The 16,550-nt window shown below is 55.6% G+C and overlaps 1 protein-coding gene across 1 annotated transcript; it reads right to left on the bottom strand.

The window, feature by feature from the left end:
- Nucleotides 1-6,365: 6,365 nt before the first annotated feature.
- Nucleotides 6,366-16,437, bottom strand: MPST (mercaptopyruvate sulfurtransferase). Its single transcript, XM_070411052.1, has 3 exons — nt 16,350-16,437; nt 11,257-11,899; nt 6,366-6,962 (listed from the first exon to the last, which is right to left on the bottom strand). Exons 1-3 carry the CDS (start codon nt 16,383-16,385, stop codon nt 6,664-6,666), a joined length of 978 nt encoding a protein of 325 aa, XP_070267153.1. The 5' UTR covers nt 16,386-16,437; the 3' UTR covers nt 6,366-6,663.
- Between the last annotated feature and the right edge of the window lie 113 nt (nt 16,438-16,550).

Raw genomic sequence — 16,550 nt, 5'->3', positions numbered from 1 at the left:
CCACTGCCTTAGAGCCTTTCCTCTTGGCAGAGACTAGGTCCCCGCTGCTGGGCTGTTTCCCAAGGACTCACCAGCGTGCTCTAGAGCAGGTACTCTCTGAGCCTCCGTTTCCCCTTTTGGAAATTGAACAGCATAGTAGTCCCAGAGCGAGGTTGTGAAGATTAAAGTGTTAAGTGTCTGTAAAGCACTTGGCACAGTCCCTGGTTTTAGTCCATTGAATGGATGGACCAACGAATGAATGAGTGAAGCGGGGTACAAACAGGTCTCGAAAGACCAGCAGCGCTCCTGGTGCTCGCTGAGCCCCCCACCGCTCTCAGCTGCAGCAGAGCTAGAGCAGGAAATGCTTTTTAAAATCAACTTAAAGTGTTGTAGGCAGGGAGTGACCTGGTCAGATTTGCAACTTAGATCATCTTGGGGCGGAGCCCAGTGCCAGGGCTCATGGCCATCCGACACAGGAGCTGCCCTGTGGACGGTGGCCCAGGGGGTGTCCGTGGAGGCTGAGCCAGCACCTTTGGTTTCAAAGCAGAGGGGGGAGCTTTACTGAGCCAGTCTCACCCCTCCTTTCTCAGAGCCCGCCCCCCCAATTCCTGGACACCAGTGACCCCTCGGCAACTATCTAAAATATTCCCACCCGAAGCAGCAACCCCACCGGTGAGGGTCTCGGCTAAGAACCAGGCGGCAGGACCCAAGGCCCGTAAATAGAGCTGACAGATGCCACCTCATCCTTGCCTGTGGCTGGGTTTTGTCTGGAGGAAGCCATGTTTAGGTGGCAGGGATTGGGGGGTGGGGCACACCCACTGCTGGAAAAGGACTCCTGGGCCCTTTCTCCCAGCAGCCATCGTGCAGTGCCATCCCTATTTGTTGAGCAAGTGCCAGACACTGAGACGCAGAGATGAAGAAAGTCATCAGGTGGCTCCTGGTGTAGAGGGGCCTCTGTTTGGGGCGGTGGGTGCCAGAGGCTTGGACAAAACTCAGAATCCCAGACAGTCCTGTTTGTAAGCACACACGGACATTCTTCAGCGCTGTTTGCGGTTCTTCCCCATTTAGAGGATAAAGGCAAACATTCCTTAGATGCTTTCTGGGGTAATGGCTATCCTGGAGGAGAGCCAAACTTCTGCTGGTTACACTGCCCCCTGCTGCCCCCTTCTGGGAAGAGCAGATGCTCTAATATTGCTCTGAATTCGGCTTGAAAGTAAGCCGAGAGAGAGGTGCTTACGGGACAAAGGATGCCAGCGCAGACTTTGTGGCTTGCTATCTGGGTGGCTTGGGAACATCACTTAACCTCTCTGAACTTCATTTCTAAGTTGGGAACGATAATAGCTCTAACCAGCCTCCTCCAGGGACCCCACTATTCCATGCAAGCGTCCCTCTGGCTCCCGCCGCTGTCATCCCACAGCTTGAAACAGGAATCACACAGAACCAGGATTCTACTACCCGTCCCCCTGGGCCTCTTGAGCCCCCACCCTGTTGCCAGAGAGTCTGCACCAAGTATTTTTGTGGATGATCTCTTTCCCAGCCCATGAGGCCCCAGAATCCAGGACACACAGGCCTAGCTCCACAAACGGCCTCCTTGAAACCCCTCTTATAACCGCACAATAGATGGGTCCGTGCTGCCAATTAAGCAGAAATAGGGTTGAATCAGATATGAACATTTATCCCAATACTGCTGGCAGCATGGGAGAGCAGCAGGTCACCCACAAACATCTGCTCTGCAGCCCCCCATAACCCAGCTACTTAGATAGGGTGGGACAAGGATTACATGGAGAAGTAGGGATTACAGGCACGGGGAAACAGGAGGCTGGTGGACTCCATTGTTTGGGCAACAAGGTTGTTCATCCTTCCATGATAATGGGCAGTTCTTGGATGAGAATGGACCACATTCCAAGGTTGACTCCCAGGTCCCGGGGGTGTACAACTCCCAGTCGGGTCAGAATGCCCTTTCTTTAACCAACACAAGGCAACCACGGTTTCCAGAGCATGGTTAATATTTCCCATAACCATAGCCAGTCCCCAATATTCTATTTTTGCCCCTAACACTCTCACTCAGTCTGCAGAGGAGGGAGGTATCTCCCCCCCCACCCCACACACACACACACAAGGCAGGGGAGGTAAAGTGCCACAGCACCCAACCCTGCTTCTAGAGAAAGCCTTGTCCGTCGCCCAGCTGCTCCTGCTGGCCTCGCTCACGTTTCTGCCGGGGGCAGGAGGTGTGTGGTCTCCTAAGTTTCTAAACTAGATCTTAACCACCGTGGCTGAAAGAGCTACTTCAGACGGCCCAGCACCTTGTTTTAGATTAGAACGTGGGTGCAGTTAGCAGCCCTGGCTGAAACTGAGTCAGAAAAACCTGTGTTTAAAAATAGCATTTTTGTTTTGAAGTAATTTCAGGCTTAGAGAAAAGTTGCAAACACATCCTGTTTTCCATCAGACTTATCTCAATAATTTTAGTATTCGTTGGTGATTCTTGCTACAAAAATTATGACGATGCAGATTGCCAAATTGTGATTTTTCTATTTCCAACATCCCTTCTGCATTTATTAGGTGGCGTTCTATTCTAAGGGAGATATTTCCTTCTGATTCATTCATTCATTCATTTATATCAGAATGGACTATTGGATTCTATGGGTTATAATCTGTTACTATTAATATGTCCCTCAGCTGAGGCCAGGAGGAGAACCATAAATAAGATGTTACCCAAAGGGCATTTGGGCCGGCACAGGGGCAGGAGTGGGAGGACAGGACATTCGTCACAGTAATAATTCATTGTCACCGTGCCGGGCTCTGTACTCAGTGCTCTGTGTGAATCTGATTCTAGGAGGCAGGTACCGGATTGTCCCCACGTCACAGATGAGGAAGTCCAGGCACCTGCCCACACCCAGAGCTGGGGAGCAGGAGGGCCCGATGCCTGCAGGGGCTGTGCTTTGAATCCTATCTCCCTGCTGTGTCTTCACATGGACTCACAGTCCAGGAATTCCTAAAGGGGCTGTCAGCCCTGGGCAGAGGGGCCTCTGAGCCCAGAGCCACCGGCTCCCCCTCTCCTGTTCTGTGTGGTGTGTCTCAGATACTCCTCCCTGCACCTGTCACCGTCTGTCAGCCACTCCTCCCCAGGCCAATTCCCCGAGGGTCTGCCTTCCTCCTCCATTGCCGCAGATCCTGGCCCGAGGCCTGTCCTTCAGGGTAGACTGAAATTGAGGGGTGGGACAGGCTGTGTCTGTGAGCGTCTGGGGCAGGATGGGCAGGGGACCGGGACCAAGGCAGTGGGAACAGAGGTGGAAATCCAGAGATCTCAGTGCTGACTGGCTGTGGACAAGGTGGGGGGGGGGGGGGGGGGGCGAGGGAGGAGGGAGTCTTGGGGAGCTGCCAGGTCTGGGCACAGGTGACCCTGCGTGGTGGCCGTGCACGCAGCCAGGGAACGTGGGCTGAGGAGCAGGCAGTGGACGCAGGGATCTGAGTCCAGCCAGAGGCTGCAGGCCCAGACTCCAGTCCCCAGCTCAAGACAGTGGTTAAGCCACTGGGAGGGGTGGCATCATCCAGAGAGGGTGGGCCCACCTAGGAGCAGGTGGAGACTCCGGGGGAGTCAGCGGGGCTGAGCTGAGGCCGTTGCAAGGACGCGAGCCCTGGGAAGGCACATGAGTCGGAGCCATTTGGTTCAGGGCGAACAGTCCCCGAAGGCATCACTGTGCATAGACAAACCCTTGGAGTTCCGGCGGCCTCTGGATACTGTGTTCCACGCCCTCACAGCTTCATTAATATGTTACAGATTTCGGTGCTTAAAATGATAAAGTGTCAGTTAACCTGAAAACTTCCTCTCCTGCAGAGGACCCTTCGCCAGGAGGTAAGGATGAGGCTCGCTCTGCTTCCATAGCTGGGTGAGTCCAGTAGGCGTGGCACCTTACATTGTTTTCAGCTTGACCCTCTGTGACATCACACCCACCCTGTGCCCCTCAGGGCTGAGTGTGCTCCCATGTTTCAGAGGAGACAACCGAGGCTCCCACCGGAAGGGTCTAGGAGGCAGACCTGGGGCCTTGTGCAGAGTGGACGCCAGTGTGGGGCAGGGGCTTCCTCAGGCCATGACCCCTCAAGGGAACGCTCCAGGGAATGGCCGTATTCCAGCACACCTGCTTAGACAAGGTTGGGAAACTTCCAACGGTCGACACAGAGCGGGTGCTCAGCAAATATTTGCCCAGTGGACAAAAATTTCATCATCGCTGTTATCTGGTGTTGCAAGTTCCTGCCTGTGGTGCACTGGGTGGACCGGAGGCCGGGCCTCCGCGGTGAGTGGCTCATTATTCCCAGAGTTCAGGCTTGCCAGAGGCAGGGGGAGCTCAGGGCCCCGGCTCAGTCAAGTTAAACCCAAGTTCTGAGAAGCCTGGAAGGCACGGCTCCACCTCCTCTCTCCCACCTCCTGGGCTTTGCTCCTGTGAACCTGTCCACACCCATTGAGGACCTTCCAGGAAGAAAATGCCCTGGCTCAGCCTGGGCACCTTGGGGGGGGGGGGGGGGGGGGGCGGGGAGGAGTGGGGGGGGGATGGGAAGGACCTAACCAAACTCCCTTGCTTGTATCCCACATCTCAAGGTGTCTCCCCGTGGAGCTGGGGAGACACTTGGCCATCATACATGAGCGTGTCATGCGTGTTTCCAAACCCCCAGTTACACTCCATTCTTCCCTGATCTTGAGATCTGGAAAACCACTGCAGGCAAGGCTCATTGGAGAGGCTCCTACCCTGAGAATTTTAACCAGTGAAATTCCTCTCTTGAACAAGCTGCGTGCCCTTAGGCAAATCACTCAACCTCTCTGAGCTTGCCTTCTGACTTGTGAAAGCGGTCATTTCCCCCTTCTCTCTGGAAATATGACCAGATGGGCCTGTTTTCCTCCCTGGCTGGGAAGCTTTTCCAGGCAGGAACACAGTTCTTACATTCCTTGCTCTTCCTCTCCCCCAGTGCCAGCGTACAGGAGGCACTCAGCATGCTGAATAAGCAAAAGTCTTTTAAAAACTAATAACTGTTGATGTTTACTCTGTGCCTGCACCAGTTTCTATGGCTCTCTCATTCAATCCCCATGTTGCTCTAAGAAGGTACTATTACTCCCATTTTAAAGATGAAGAAATCAAGGCTCAGAAATGTGTCCGAGGTCGGGCAGTTCTGCATGGGGTAGCGGCGACAGAAGCCAGATCAGAGCCTCACAAGTGTTTGCAGACAAACCTTGCTCCTTGAAGAGGCAGGGACATTCGTGGGAGAGAAAATGAGGCTTGTCTGAGACCAGCACAAAAGGAAGGTTTCTTGGCTACTAGTGTCGGCAGGGGAAGGGCTCCCTCCACAGAGATGCCTGTCTGCACTGCCCCTGACTGCTGTGGTCCGCCGTGCCCTCTGCTCCTACAGCGTGGTTCACCTGGGCATGTCTGGAGATGGTTTTGGTTGTCACAAGTGAGTGGGTCCACTGACATCTAGTGGGTAGAGGCCAGACATGCTCCCAAACACCCCACAGGCCCCAGGACGGCCCCAGGACCAAGGGTGATCCGGCCCAAATGTCATAGCGCGGAGGCTGAGCAACCCTGAGCTGGAAGGACGGGGCTCCTTGTCTGAAATCCCTTCTTCTAAAGCGCGTATTATTCCCATTTCACAGACGACGAAGCTGAGGCTCAGAGAGGTTGGACTTCCTTGGGAAAGTCACTGCCCGTTGGTGTTTTTTTTTCCTCCTTCTAGGGTTCCCCCCAATCCTGGCTGACACTGGCCCTTTGCTACTGACGTGCCTCGGGGGCTTGCAGTGGGGAGGGTGACCCAGGTTCTGATGGGAAGCCTTGGGGCTTTCTCAAACCCCTCTGTCCACCTGGGCACAGAAGACAGACAGAGGGAGGAGGACAGAGTGGCTCCCCTTGGGGAGCCTCGGGGACGAGGTTCTCCGTGGGCAGAAAGGATGGACCCCGGTCTGCCCACCCCCTGGCAGCTCCAGAGACTAGCCTCCACGTGTGGACACTCAGAGTCTAAAATTAGATTCTCCTCCAATTTAGCCAAACTCAGCCATTCTCCAGTGCATCCCGAGGGGCCGGGGCGGGCCTCCTGGTCACCTCTGGACCCCTCTCTATCAGGAAACGAGAGGCACTGCCCAGCCCTGGGGCTCTGAGTGGGACCTCAGACATCTCACGGCAGGATTCACCTTAAATAGCGCAGGAGCCGGAAGGGAGGGCCCCAGCATTAGGGGGTGGAGGGCGGTTTGTTGGGGGCATTTGGCTACAGGGGTGAAAGGGCTCTTGGCCCCAGCACCTCTCAGGGGCAGGGGCAGGGAGCCCAAGACCCTCGGGCTCCATGGAGCTCCCTCTGCTGGGCATGCTGGGAACCTTGCTCCTTGGGAAACTGAGGCAGCCCCGGAGTTAGAAGCACTTAGCACACGGCTGTTTTATTTCCTCAAAAGTGAAACAGAAGGGAGGTGGGGCCCAGCTCAGCACCGTGTGGGTGGCTCCCCTTCCCCTGTGCCCACCACCACCTCCTCCACCATCTCTCCTGGGAGCCCACAAGTCAAAAGAACTCCTGGCCTCTGGGACGTCACCCTCTGTGCCACCTGAGTTGGAGGAAGAAATGCTCTTCTGATGAAAACAGCTTGAGAACAACCAGGCTGGGCACAGCTGGTGGCCGGCGTCACCGGAGCTTCCTGTGTCACACCCGCCCATCTCAGCGGGTCTTCCCCCGGCCCTCGGAGATGACCTCCTCGGGCTGGGCCCGCATGTACCACTCCACCCAGGAGCCGTCGTAGATGGCCACGTCGGGCTTGCCGCAGAGGTAGGCCCCCAGTGCCACATGGCAGGCTGTGACGCCGGAGCCACACGTGGCCACCAGAGGCTGGGACAGGTCCACCTTCTTGTCCTGGAACATGCGGCGGATCTCCTCGGGCGTCTTCTCCAGGCCCTCCTTGGTCATGAAGTCTGTGAAGGGGATATTCACGGTGCCGGGGATGTGGCCAGGTTCGATGCCTGCAGTAGGAGGGAACAGATACCAGGGCGCTGTGAATGGCCTCTGCGGCACTGAGAGCCCCCACGCGGCCATGGCACTAACTCCCCGATGGGCATCACCTCACGTGGCCCACACAACTGGAGACCCAGGTGCGACTGACGGGCATTCCCACTTCACAGGTAGAGATGCTGAGGTTCAGTACTGCCCAAGGTCGTGCCTCCAGCAAACTGCTGGCGGGAATCTGAACCCAAGACTCAGAGCCCTCCAGAGCCACACTCGCCCAGGTTTCCTGATGACTGACTGTGCGCCCCGGGGCAACTATGTGCCCTGAGGCAATGGAGCTAAACAAGACCTCTGCCTCTAGGACAGTGGTCGGCAAACTCATTAGTCAACAGAGCCAAATATCAACAGTATGATTGACATTTCTTTTGAGAGCCAAATTTTTTAAACTTAAACTATATAGGGGCAGGAGTACATTGTTATTAACTTAATTAGGGTGCTCCTAAGCTGGCCTTTGCTAAAAACGTCCTCAATCTGATTGAGGTACGTTAGCTGAGGTCGACCCCTTCCAACTCTCCCATCCACACTCGTCTTATATACTTGTTTCGTCTATCTCCTTTCATTCATCCTCTCTATATGTCCAAACCATCTCAACATACCTTTCTTAATCCTCGACACTACACCTTCTTTCACTCCACAACGTTCCCTAAAATTAACTTAATAAACTTTACTTAAAGTTTTAAGTCAACTTCACACTGTACGTGCGCACCCGCACGTGGTATTTTGTGGAAAAGCCACACTCAAGGGGCCAAAGAGCCGCATGTGGCTCGAGAGCCGCGGTTTGCCGACCACTGCTCTAGGACAGGGAGTACCTGCAGCCAAGGAGTTTTGATCCAGCAGAGCAGACAAGCAACAGCTGAATAATTACAAGTATGATGAATGTTGCCAAAAGGCCCTCCTGCAGGGGCACACCATATAAGATGATAACAGCTCTTTTCCTCCCTGGCCGCTTGAAGATAAACCGTTATCATGAATGACACGGTAACTATCTGGACCATGAAGTTCATGACCAACAGACTACTTCAGCACTTCAGCGGAAGCAAGTGGTCATTGATGTCCTTCACCTGGGAAGGCAACAGGACCCAAGACAGAAATTCGGGGAAAACTAGCCACAATGTAACAGACCACACCTGATGCCGCCTTTGTGTTTGGATTCAGAACCCACTTGGGTGGTGGCAAGAGCACTGGCTTCAGCATGATTTATGATTCCTTGGATTACGCAGAGAAAAACGAATCCAAACACAGACTTGCAAGACACGGCCTATATGAGAAGAGGAAGACCTCAAGAAAACAGAGAAAGGAACGCAAGAGCAGAATGAAGACAGTCAGGGACTGCAAAGGCCAATGTTGGCGCTGGCAGAAGGAAGGAGTGAAGATTCTTTGGTGACTTTATCTGTGGTGGTTGTGCAGGTTTTTCATGAGAGGATTAATAAACTATAAACTTTAAAAAAAAAAGATGACAACAGCTGGCGTCACTGAACGCTCACTTTGTGCCCAGCACCGTTCTGAGCCCCTCAGCTCCTTTAATCCTCCCCAAAACTCTGTGGGAAAGAAATTACTACCCTCTCTTTTGTAGAGGAGGAGACTGAAGCACAGAGAATAACTTGCCCAAGTTAGTAGGGGCAGAGGCCCAGAGCCTGTGCACTAACCATCAGGCAGCACTGCCTGGGAGGGGTGGTCAGAGAAGCTTCTCTGAGAAGTCCCTGAAGGGTGGGTAGGATTCAGCCAGGTAGAGGAGTCTGGGCTGTGGGAACAGAAGGAATCCCACGGAGAAGCGCTCCTAGGGGACAGGGAATAGCATGGTGCTTAGAGGGGTTAAAGGTCATCATGGCAAAAGCACAGACAGTGGGGAGGCTGAGGCCCAAGGGGAAACCGAGGCGGGTGGGAACATCTGAGCAGGCCTGGTTGAAGTCTTAGAGCTCTGACATGACCGCCAGGGGGAGATCAGACTCCCATTTCCAAAAGATCATGATTGTAGCAGGAAGAACAGGGGCAAGGCTAGAGGACCATTCATTTAGGGAGTCATTCCTGCACCCACATCTCCAAAAACTTCCCCAGGGCGCCCAACACACGGTTCACTGTCACCACTGGTCATTTTGTTCTCCCCACCCGCTATGAGGCAGGTGTTACTAATATTCCCATTTTCACACCAAGCACCGAGATTTGCAACAAAATAAACCGTAACGGGCACTGGCTCGAATCTCAGCCACTTGGACTCTAGGGTGGCTTCTGCCTCAGTTTACCCCCTGCAGTGGAGTGACACTGCTCCAGGGAGCTGCTGGCCCAAGTCACTATCTCTTCTCAGGGCCATATGGAGAGCCAGCATTGCAGCCCCTAGTGAGGTTGGAGCGGGCCAGGCATCTCCACTAACAGATGCAGAAACTGGGCTCAGTCAGGGACATGACATAGAGGCGAACTCGGAGCCAGAGAAGCACAGCAAGCTGCCGACCCCGGCTGGCTCCTGTCAGAGCAGTGCTGTCCCTGCGCCTTGAACCCCACCAAGCAAAGCAGGCTTCGCTTCGCTGCGGGACCACGTGGCCAATTCTAGGCGCACTTGGCCAGGGTCTCGGGCTGTGGAATGGGAATGTTGGGGACAGGGAAATTCTGCACGGGTTTAGCGCTGAGCTGCTCACTGACATTAAAGGTACAGGCTCCAGGAGTGAGCTCCTGGCTGGGCTGCTTCCTGACACCTATCAGCCGGGGTCACCCTTGACAACAGGCCTGCTGGGTGTACCTCATCTCCCGTTTCACGGACGAGCAAGCATGACTGAGGTGAGTATGAAGCACCCGGGTAAAGAGCCACAACCGGATAAGCACGTTAACTATATCACTTCCCATTTCCTGCGTGCATCCCTGTCTGCCAACACGGAGCTGCCGTGTGACATTTGACCCTGACCCCATCCTTGAAGTTCCGCATTCTGCTACCGCTTTACACAGGCAGAGACTACAGGTCAGAGATGAGGCGACCTGCCAGGTGTCCTACCAGTGCAATCCGGGGCCGGGCTCTGTCACACGGCCAGGTCTGGCCCTGGCTCGCTGTCCTACGTTGCTTCACTCCCCGACCCCCGCCTCCACTCCCCGGGGGCTGAGCTAAAGGACCCAGCAGTGTCAAGGTGGCATTCTTCTTAGGCTGAACCTATATGGGTTTGTCAATGGTTGGATAGCAGCAGTTTATATGGTTTGACCTATTGTCAACACTGCTCTGCAGGGTTGTACGTGGCAGGGACTTTCTGAATTTAATACTCTCAGGCCTCGACTCTGTGCCAGGTACTGGGTGAGCTCCAGGCTGCACCGGAGACAAGCATGTCCTTGCCCTCAGGCCATCCCAAACTGCTGGGATAGGGTGAGCCCAACTGCTCTGCTGGCTTGGGGAAGCCTCCCCACCCCCCATCCGAGGGCCTGGGGGTGCCATTCAGGAGAGCGCCCCAGAGCAAGTGGCAAGTTCCTCACCCCCTCCCTGGCGCAGGCACAAGAGAGATGGCTGGGGAGTTACTGGCCGCTCCTGGACATTAAATTACAGGCTCAGGAGTTCACCTCCCGACACCTGCAGCCAGGTCGCCAGCTCCGGCTCCATTTCCTCTGCTCTACAGTGACAGCCGACACCCTGAGGGATCACGAACAAGCTCACACCCAGTGGCCGCTGACTCACCTGCTCTGTGGAGACCCCTCCCTGCTTCATATGGGCTCCCCTGCAGGCTCCTTGCCTGGAGAATGGAGCTCCACCCAGAAGACCCTGCCCCAACCCATGCCAGCAGCCACTAACTATTCAGTTTCTGCCCCAAACTGGGCAGCAACCTCTATTTAGTGCCCCCTCTCCTGCCCTCTGCCAGCCCTGTCCCCTGGGGGGCTGTGTATTGGGGTCGGGGCTCAGCCTCCTCTTCCCCAATTCCATCACCCTCAGAGATGGCCTAGACCTGAGTAGGCCCCATTTCTTTGGGGCTTTTCCCAGACTGGGCCTGCCCACCGCCCCTCCTATTCCGCAGTGACCCCTACATCCATAGAATTGGGGGGAGGCTGTTTGGGTTCTCACATATATACACCCTGGGTTCCCAACAAACCTGGGGGAGTCATTGCCCCAAGCATCGCTGTCTCCAGTTGAGGAATAAAGTCAGTGGGGCTCCCAGAGTGAGTGACTAGAAACCAAATCTTGGGCCCCCACCCCATGCGGGCCCTTTAAAGGCAAGGGCAGCGCCCAGGGGGCCCCTGATCACTCTCCCCGGGGGACCGCCCAGCCCCTGCGGCCAGTCCCGTTACCTTCTCGGGGCTCCGGCTCAGTGCCCTGGAAGCGGCCGGCGGCTCGGGCGTCCACCACCTGGAAGCGCCGGGACTCCAGGTTCTCCTTGATGTCCTCGTACGTCTTGACAAAGGTGGGGTCCAGTGTGGCCCGGAACTCGGCGGACGCGGGGCGGCTCTTGCCCGAGCTCAGCGGGAGGCCCTGGCGCAGCCAGTTGCGGAGGCCGCCGTCCAGCAGGGACACGGTGCGGTGGCCAAACACGCGGAACATCCACCAGACGCGCGGCGCCGCGTACAGGCCCTGGTCGCTGGCGTCGTAAACCACCACGTGGGTGTCGGCGCCCACGCCCAGGTGGCCCACGTACTCCGCGAAGTGTGCGGCGCTGGGCAGCATGTGGTCGTAGGGCGAGGTGCGGTCGCTGCACTGGTCGATGTCAAAAAAGGCGGCCCCCGGGATGTGCCGCTCTTCGAACTCGCGGCGCGCGTCGCGACCCAGCTTGGGCAGGTACCAGGAGGCGTCGAGCAGCTGCAGGGGCTGCACCTGCGGCGGCTGCCCGGCGCGCACGGCCCGCAGCGCCTCCGCCACCCACTGCGCGGACACCAGCGCGCGGAAGAGCTGCTGCGAGGCCATGGCGGCGGCGGCTGAGACACCAGGGCTGCGGGCCTGGGAAACAGAGAGGAAGTCAGGAGGGAATCTAGGAAGGGCCGGCCCCAGGGCAGGAAACGCCCCGTGCCTCTGAGGCTGGGCCTGGGGCAGGGGCTGGAGCTGGGGCTGGGCCAGGAGGGGAGGTGGAGCCGGCGGAGGGCAGAGTCCAGGGACCTCAGAAAATCGGCTGCGGTGAACCCAGGTGCAGACTCGGGTCACCGCGGCTTTCCTTCCCCTCCCCCGCCAGGATATACTGTATAACCGGCACAGTGCCGACCACGACCCCTAGAAAGGGCCAGGAGGGCCCCTCACTGCTGCTTGCTGCGTGGGGTGGGGTGGGGGGTTGGCGGGGGGCCCATTGGGAGAGGGCCCAAGCAGGGGCAAAAGCCTTAGGCCCTCCCGAAGATGCACCCAGCAAGGAAGGTCTCCGGTGAAACTCATTCATTCAGCATTTACACAAGCAGCCTAATAGGAAGAGTAGCTGGAACCCACCGGGTCCGGCTGTGTGGACCATTTCATCCTCACAACACCTTAGAGCAGCGGTTCTCAACCTTGGCTGCACATTAGAATCACCTGGGAATCTTTTTAAAATCCTGATTTCTGGGCCTCATCCTCCGGAAATTCAGTTTCTTTGTTATGGGGTGGGGCCACAACATTAGTAACAAAGAAACAGAATTTCCGGAGGATGAGGCCCAGAAATCAGGATTTTAAAAAGATTCCCGGGTGATTCTAATGTGCAGCCAAGGTTGAGAACCGCACGGTTCTCAACCTGTGGGTCGCGACCCCTTTGGCGGTTGAACGACCCTTTCACAGGGGTCTCCTAAGACCATCCTGCATATCTGATATTTACATTACGATTCATAACAGTAGCAACATGACAGTTATGAAGTAGCAACGAAAATAATTTTATGGTTGGATCACAACATGAGGAACTGTATTTAAAGGGCCAGAAGGTTGAGAACCACTGCTCTAGATCAGGGGTGAGGAACCTTTTTTTCTGCCAAGGCCCATTTGGATAATTATAACATCATTCGAGGGCCATACAAAGTTATCACCTTAAAGATCAGCCTCCTATAGTGGTCAAACATTTCAGTAACTCGCCCCTAACGCCTTGGCAGGGCCAGACCAAACGATTTCTCGGGCCTTATAAGGGCCCGCAGGCTGGATGTTCCCCACCCTGCTCTAGATGATTGGTTGAGTGAGCGCCCTCAAGAGGTTTGGTATTATTCTGTTTCACAGAGGGGGCCACTGAGGTCAGAGAAGTGCACTAACTTGAGAAGCAGTGACCAGGCTGCACGCTAGGCAGTCTGACCCCGGAACCCAGGCCTCACTGACGCGCACCGAGCAGGCTCCCCGAGCCCAGCACAGTCAGATTTCGCCCCGTGAGCCTGAGCTTTCTCTCTGGGTCTTCTTGTAGCAGCAACAGCGACTTAGCACCTCCCTCCCTCTCCCCTCCACTTCCCTGCGAGCCAGCAGCGGCCCACTGTCATAGCAGCCCACAGTCTTCCAAAGCCGAGATGCTCCCACTGCGCGCCGCCCCTGTGCGCGCAGCCCCTAGCTCACCAGAGGCCTTTGTGCAGGTCAGAGAAAGGCGCCCCTTTTGCAAGGCCTCCAGGTCAAGCCCCTCAGCCGTGCACTCCCTGAGCAGGGCACAACCTTTACACCCACCCCAGGCAGTCCTGCCACTTCTGGGTAGAGAAAAAGAGTTTGCAGGAGGGCGCTTTGGGCCAGGCTACAGTCTAAGCCAGGGGTGGGCAAACTTTTTGACTCGAGGGCCACAATGGGTTCTTAAACTGGACCGGAGGGCCGGAACAAAAGCATGGATGGGGTGTTTGTGTGAACTAATATAAATTCAAAGTAAACATCATTACATAAAAGGGTACGGTCTTTTTTTTTTTTTTTAGTTTTATTCATTTCAAACGGGCGGAATCCGGCCCGCGGGGCCGTAGTTTGCCCACGGCTGGTCTAAGCACTGCAGCAGGTCAGGGGCAGCCTCAGGAGGTGAAGCCAGATTTCAACTCCTGCGGCTGGACTTCTTCCCCAGCCGTAGGCCAATGATGCCCAGACCTAATGAGCGTACAGTGCCTACCTTATGCCCAGCCCCCACCCACAGTCTGGCTGCAGGCTGACTTTTAGGCGCCACTTTGCCCACAGGCCCTGAGCTGGATACAAAGAAACTCTTGACTTTGCCAGAGCCTGGAGGTAAAGGCAGACCACAGGCCTGCTTGAGATACAGTATAATTAAGGAAAGGCTGCATGAAGTTCAGTGGGAGCACAGAGGGGCCACTGGCTCCGCCTGCAGTTGGAGTAGAAGGGGCGGGAAGGCTTCCTGGAGGAGGGGGAAATCTAAACTGATTTGACCTTTTCAGGGGGCTTTGGTTAAGGGGTCATCCCAGAATCGGTGGTTTACACAGCTAGATGATGTTGAGGTTTACTTTGGGCCCCTTCTTCTTGAACCACAACAGCCCCTGCCCCCACCATTCTTGGGGCTCTTTGCCTCAAGGATACATTTAGAAAGAAAAGAACCATGGGTTGGGAGTCAGATTCACCCACTCTCACCTGAAAGCCAGTGCAAAGTTCACTCTGCAGCTTAACAGGTTATGTGAAGGTGGGCATGTTAGGCTCCCTGGCCTGTTGCCGTGTCCTATGAAGGGCTTTCCAAACCTCACCTCTTTTAGCAAAGATTAAACAATGAACGTAGAAGGCAGTGTCGATGCACTGTATATGGCTGGCATTAATAATTATTCAAAACGGCTTAATAAAAATACCATTTCTTTTTTCAAAGTTACTCTCATAGGTGGCCTTTTTAAAAATATATATTTTTATTAATTTCAGAGAGGAAGGGAGAGGAGAGAGAGATGGAAACATCAATGATGACAGAGAATCACTGATTAACTGCCTTCTGCATGCCCCTGTCTGGGGATTGAGCCCGAAACCTGAAAATGTGCCCTGACGGGGAATCAAACCCTGACATCCTGGTTCATAGGGCAATGCTCAACCACCGAGCCGTGCCGGCTGGGCTCATAGGAGGCCTTTGAACAGACAGCCACAAATCTAGAATCAGAATTTCAGGATTGGGTGGGACCTCAGGCCCGCCCCACCCTGCTTGCTGGCTTGGCAGTTCTTAAAAAACAAACTGGGAGGTAGAAGGTCTGGGAGAGCAGGCTGCCTGTGTCACTGAAGGGCGGGATCAGGCTCCCGCGTGCTTGGCCGGCCTGCACCAGTGTAGTTGGGGCTGCTCTGGGCGGGAAGGGCTCCAGGACGTACAGGTCAGCCCCAGGCCCATCGCAGGAGCAGAAACAACGGCACTAGGGGGAGTGTGAGCCCCAGGCTGCCATTGGGTGGGCCCTGGAATAGCAGGGCTCCCATCAGACTGGCATTCAAGGACTCCTCTAGCCTTGTCCTTCCTGGGACCCCAACTCAAAGCACAAAGTTCAGAGGATTCACTGGGCAAATGCTCATGAAAGTGCGGCTTTTTGCAACTTCCCGAGAGAGTATAATTATTTCAGAATAAAACAAACTTTTTAAAGGGGATGAGAAAAGCATTCCAGGTATATGTAACCGCATATGCAAAGGGCAGCGAGGCCCCACCAGTATTAGGTTTTCAGAAATTATGCCAACTGGTTGTTAAAAATTAAAGTATATAAGCTTACAATTAAATGGAAAAACAAAGGCAATTACTGGTACAGTGGGGCCTTGACTTATGAGTTTAATTCGTTCCAAGACCGAGCTCATTAAGGAGCTCATTAAGGTGCTCGTTAACTCAAATTACTCTATCAACTCAATGCAAAAAATGGGCGGAGAGACAGCTGGTATCTCAAAAAACTCGTTAGTCGGGACACTCTTAAGTCAAGGCCCCACTGTATATTTAAAAGTATAAGGCCTGGAGATTGGCCAGGTAAGCAAAGGCAGCCGGTGCCACGTGGGCTCCGGATCTAACACAGCCTGGCCTCAACGCAGTGCCCCGGGGCAGCCAGCCCAGCTTCTCTCTGGGCTCTTTAAATAAGTTCTGGCCTTCGCAGCAGGGCTGTTGTGGGAACTAAGTAACACCAGGCCCCCGCCCCGCCCCCCCCCCCCCAAAGTTCCTCACTACACGGGCCCTGATGGAAGTTACTTTCATTTCACGCCCGCAAGTTCCTTGCTAGTTTCTCCTCCTGCCAGCTCCGGGTCGGTTGGCCTCTCCCTAGCTTATCTGTCAGGTTTTATTAGTCCCTCCTCCCTCCCTCCGGTCGCTTCTGGTGGCACCAGGTGTCCCCCTCCCCCACGCAGGGCGACTCACTCCGTCCCCACCCTGCAGGGCGCCCCAAACTGCTGCAGACAGCCAACCATTATTAGGGCAAACCCACGAGAGCGCCTTCCCTCCCAGACTGCAGCCCCTCCTCCGCTCAGGCCCCGCAGGGCCCCCCGCCCGGTGCACCCCAAAGATCGGCCTCCCCCTAGAAATCAAACGCGACATCGCAGAAGTTACCCGGGTTTCGGGCTCTTGGGTTCCCCGCTCGGCCATAGGCCCCGCCGCAGGGTGCCCCCTCCCCGCGCCCGCAGCCGTCCCCTCCTCCCGACACCAACCTGCAGCCAGCCAGAGGGAGGAGACTGGGCACAGCCCACCACGCTGGCCACTCGGAGCCGCCTATGCCCGCGCCTTCCATCGCCTGGGCCCGGGGGACGCCTG

This window comes from Myotis yumanensis, unplaced genomic scaffold, assembly GCF_028538775.1.
Source record: "Myotis yumanensis isolate MYYU_CA2020_CCGP unplaced genomic scaffold, mMyoYum1.0.hap1 SCAF_3, whole genome shotgun sequence".
NCBI classification, from domain to species: Eukaryota; Metazoa; Chordata; class Mammalia; order Chiroptera; family Vespertilionidae; genus Myotis; species Myotis yumanensis.
This window is presented reverse-complemented; position numbering and strand designations above follow the sequence as displayed.

Coding starts and splice junctions, on each gene's coding strand:
- MPST (XM_070411052.1), bottom strand. CDS start 16,385: ATGGCCGAGCGGGGAACCCAAGAGCCCGAAACCCGG. Junction 11,900..16,349: donor CCCAAGAGCCCGAAACCCGG/GTAACTTCTGCG, acceptor TCTGTTTCCCAG/GCCCGCAGCCCTGGTGTCTC. Junction 6,963..11,256: donor TGAGCCGGAGCCCCGAGAAG/GTAACGGGACTG, acceptor CTCCTACTGCAG/GCATCGAACCTGGCCACATC.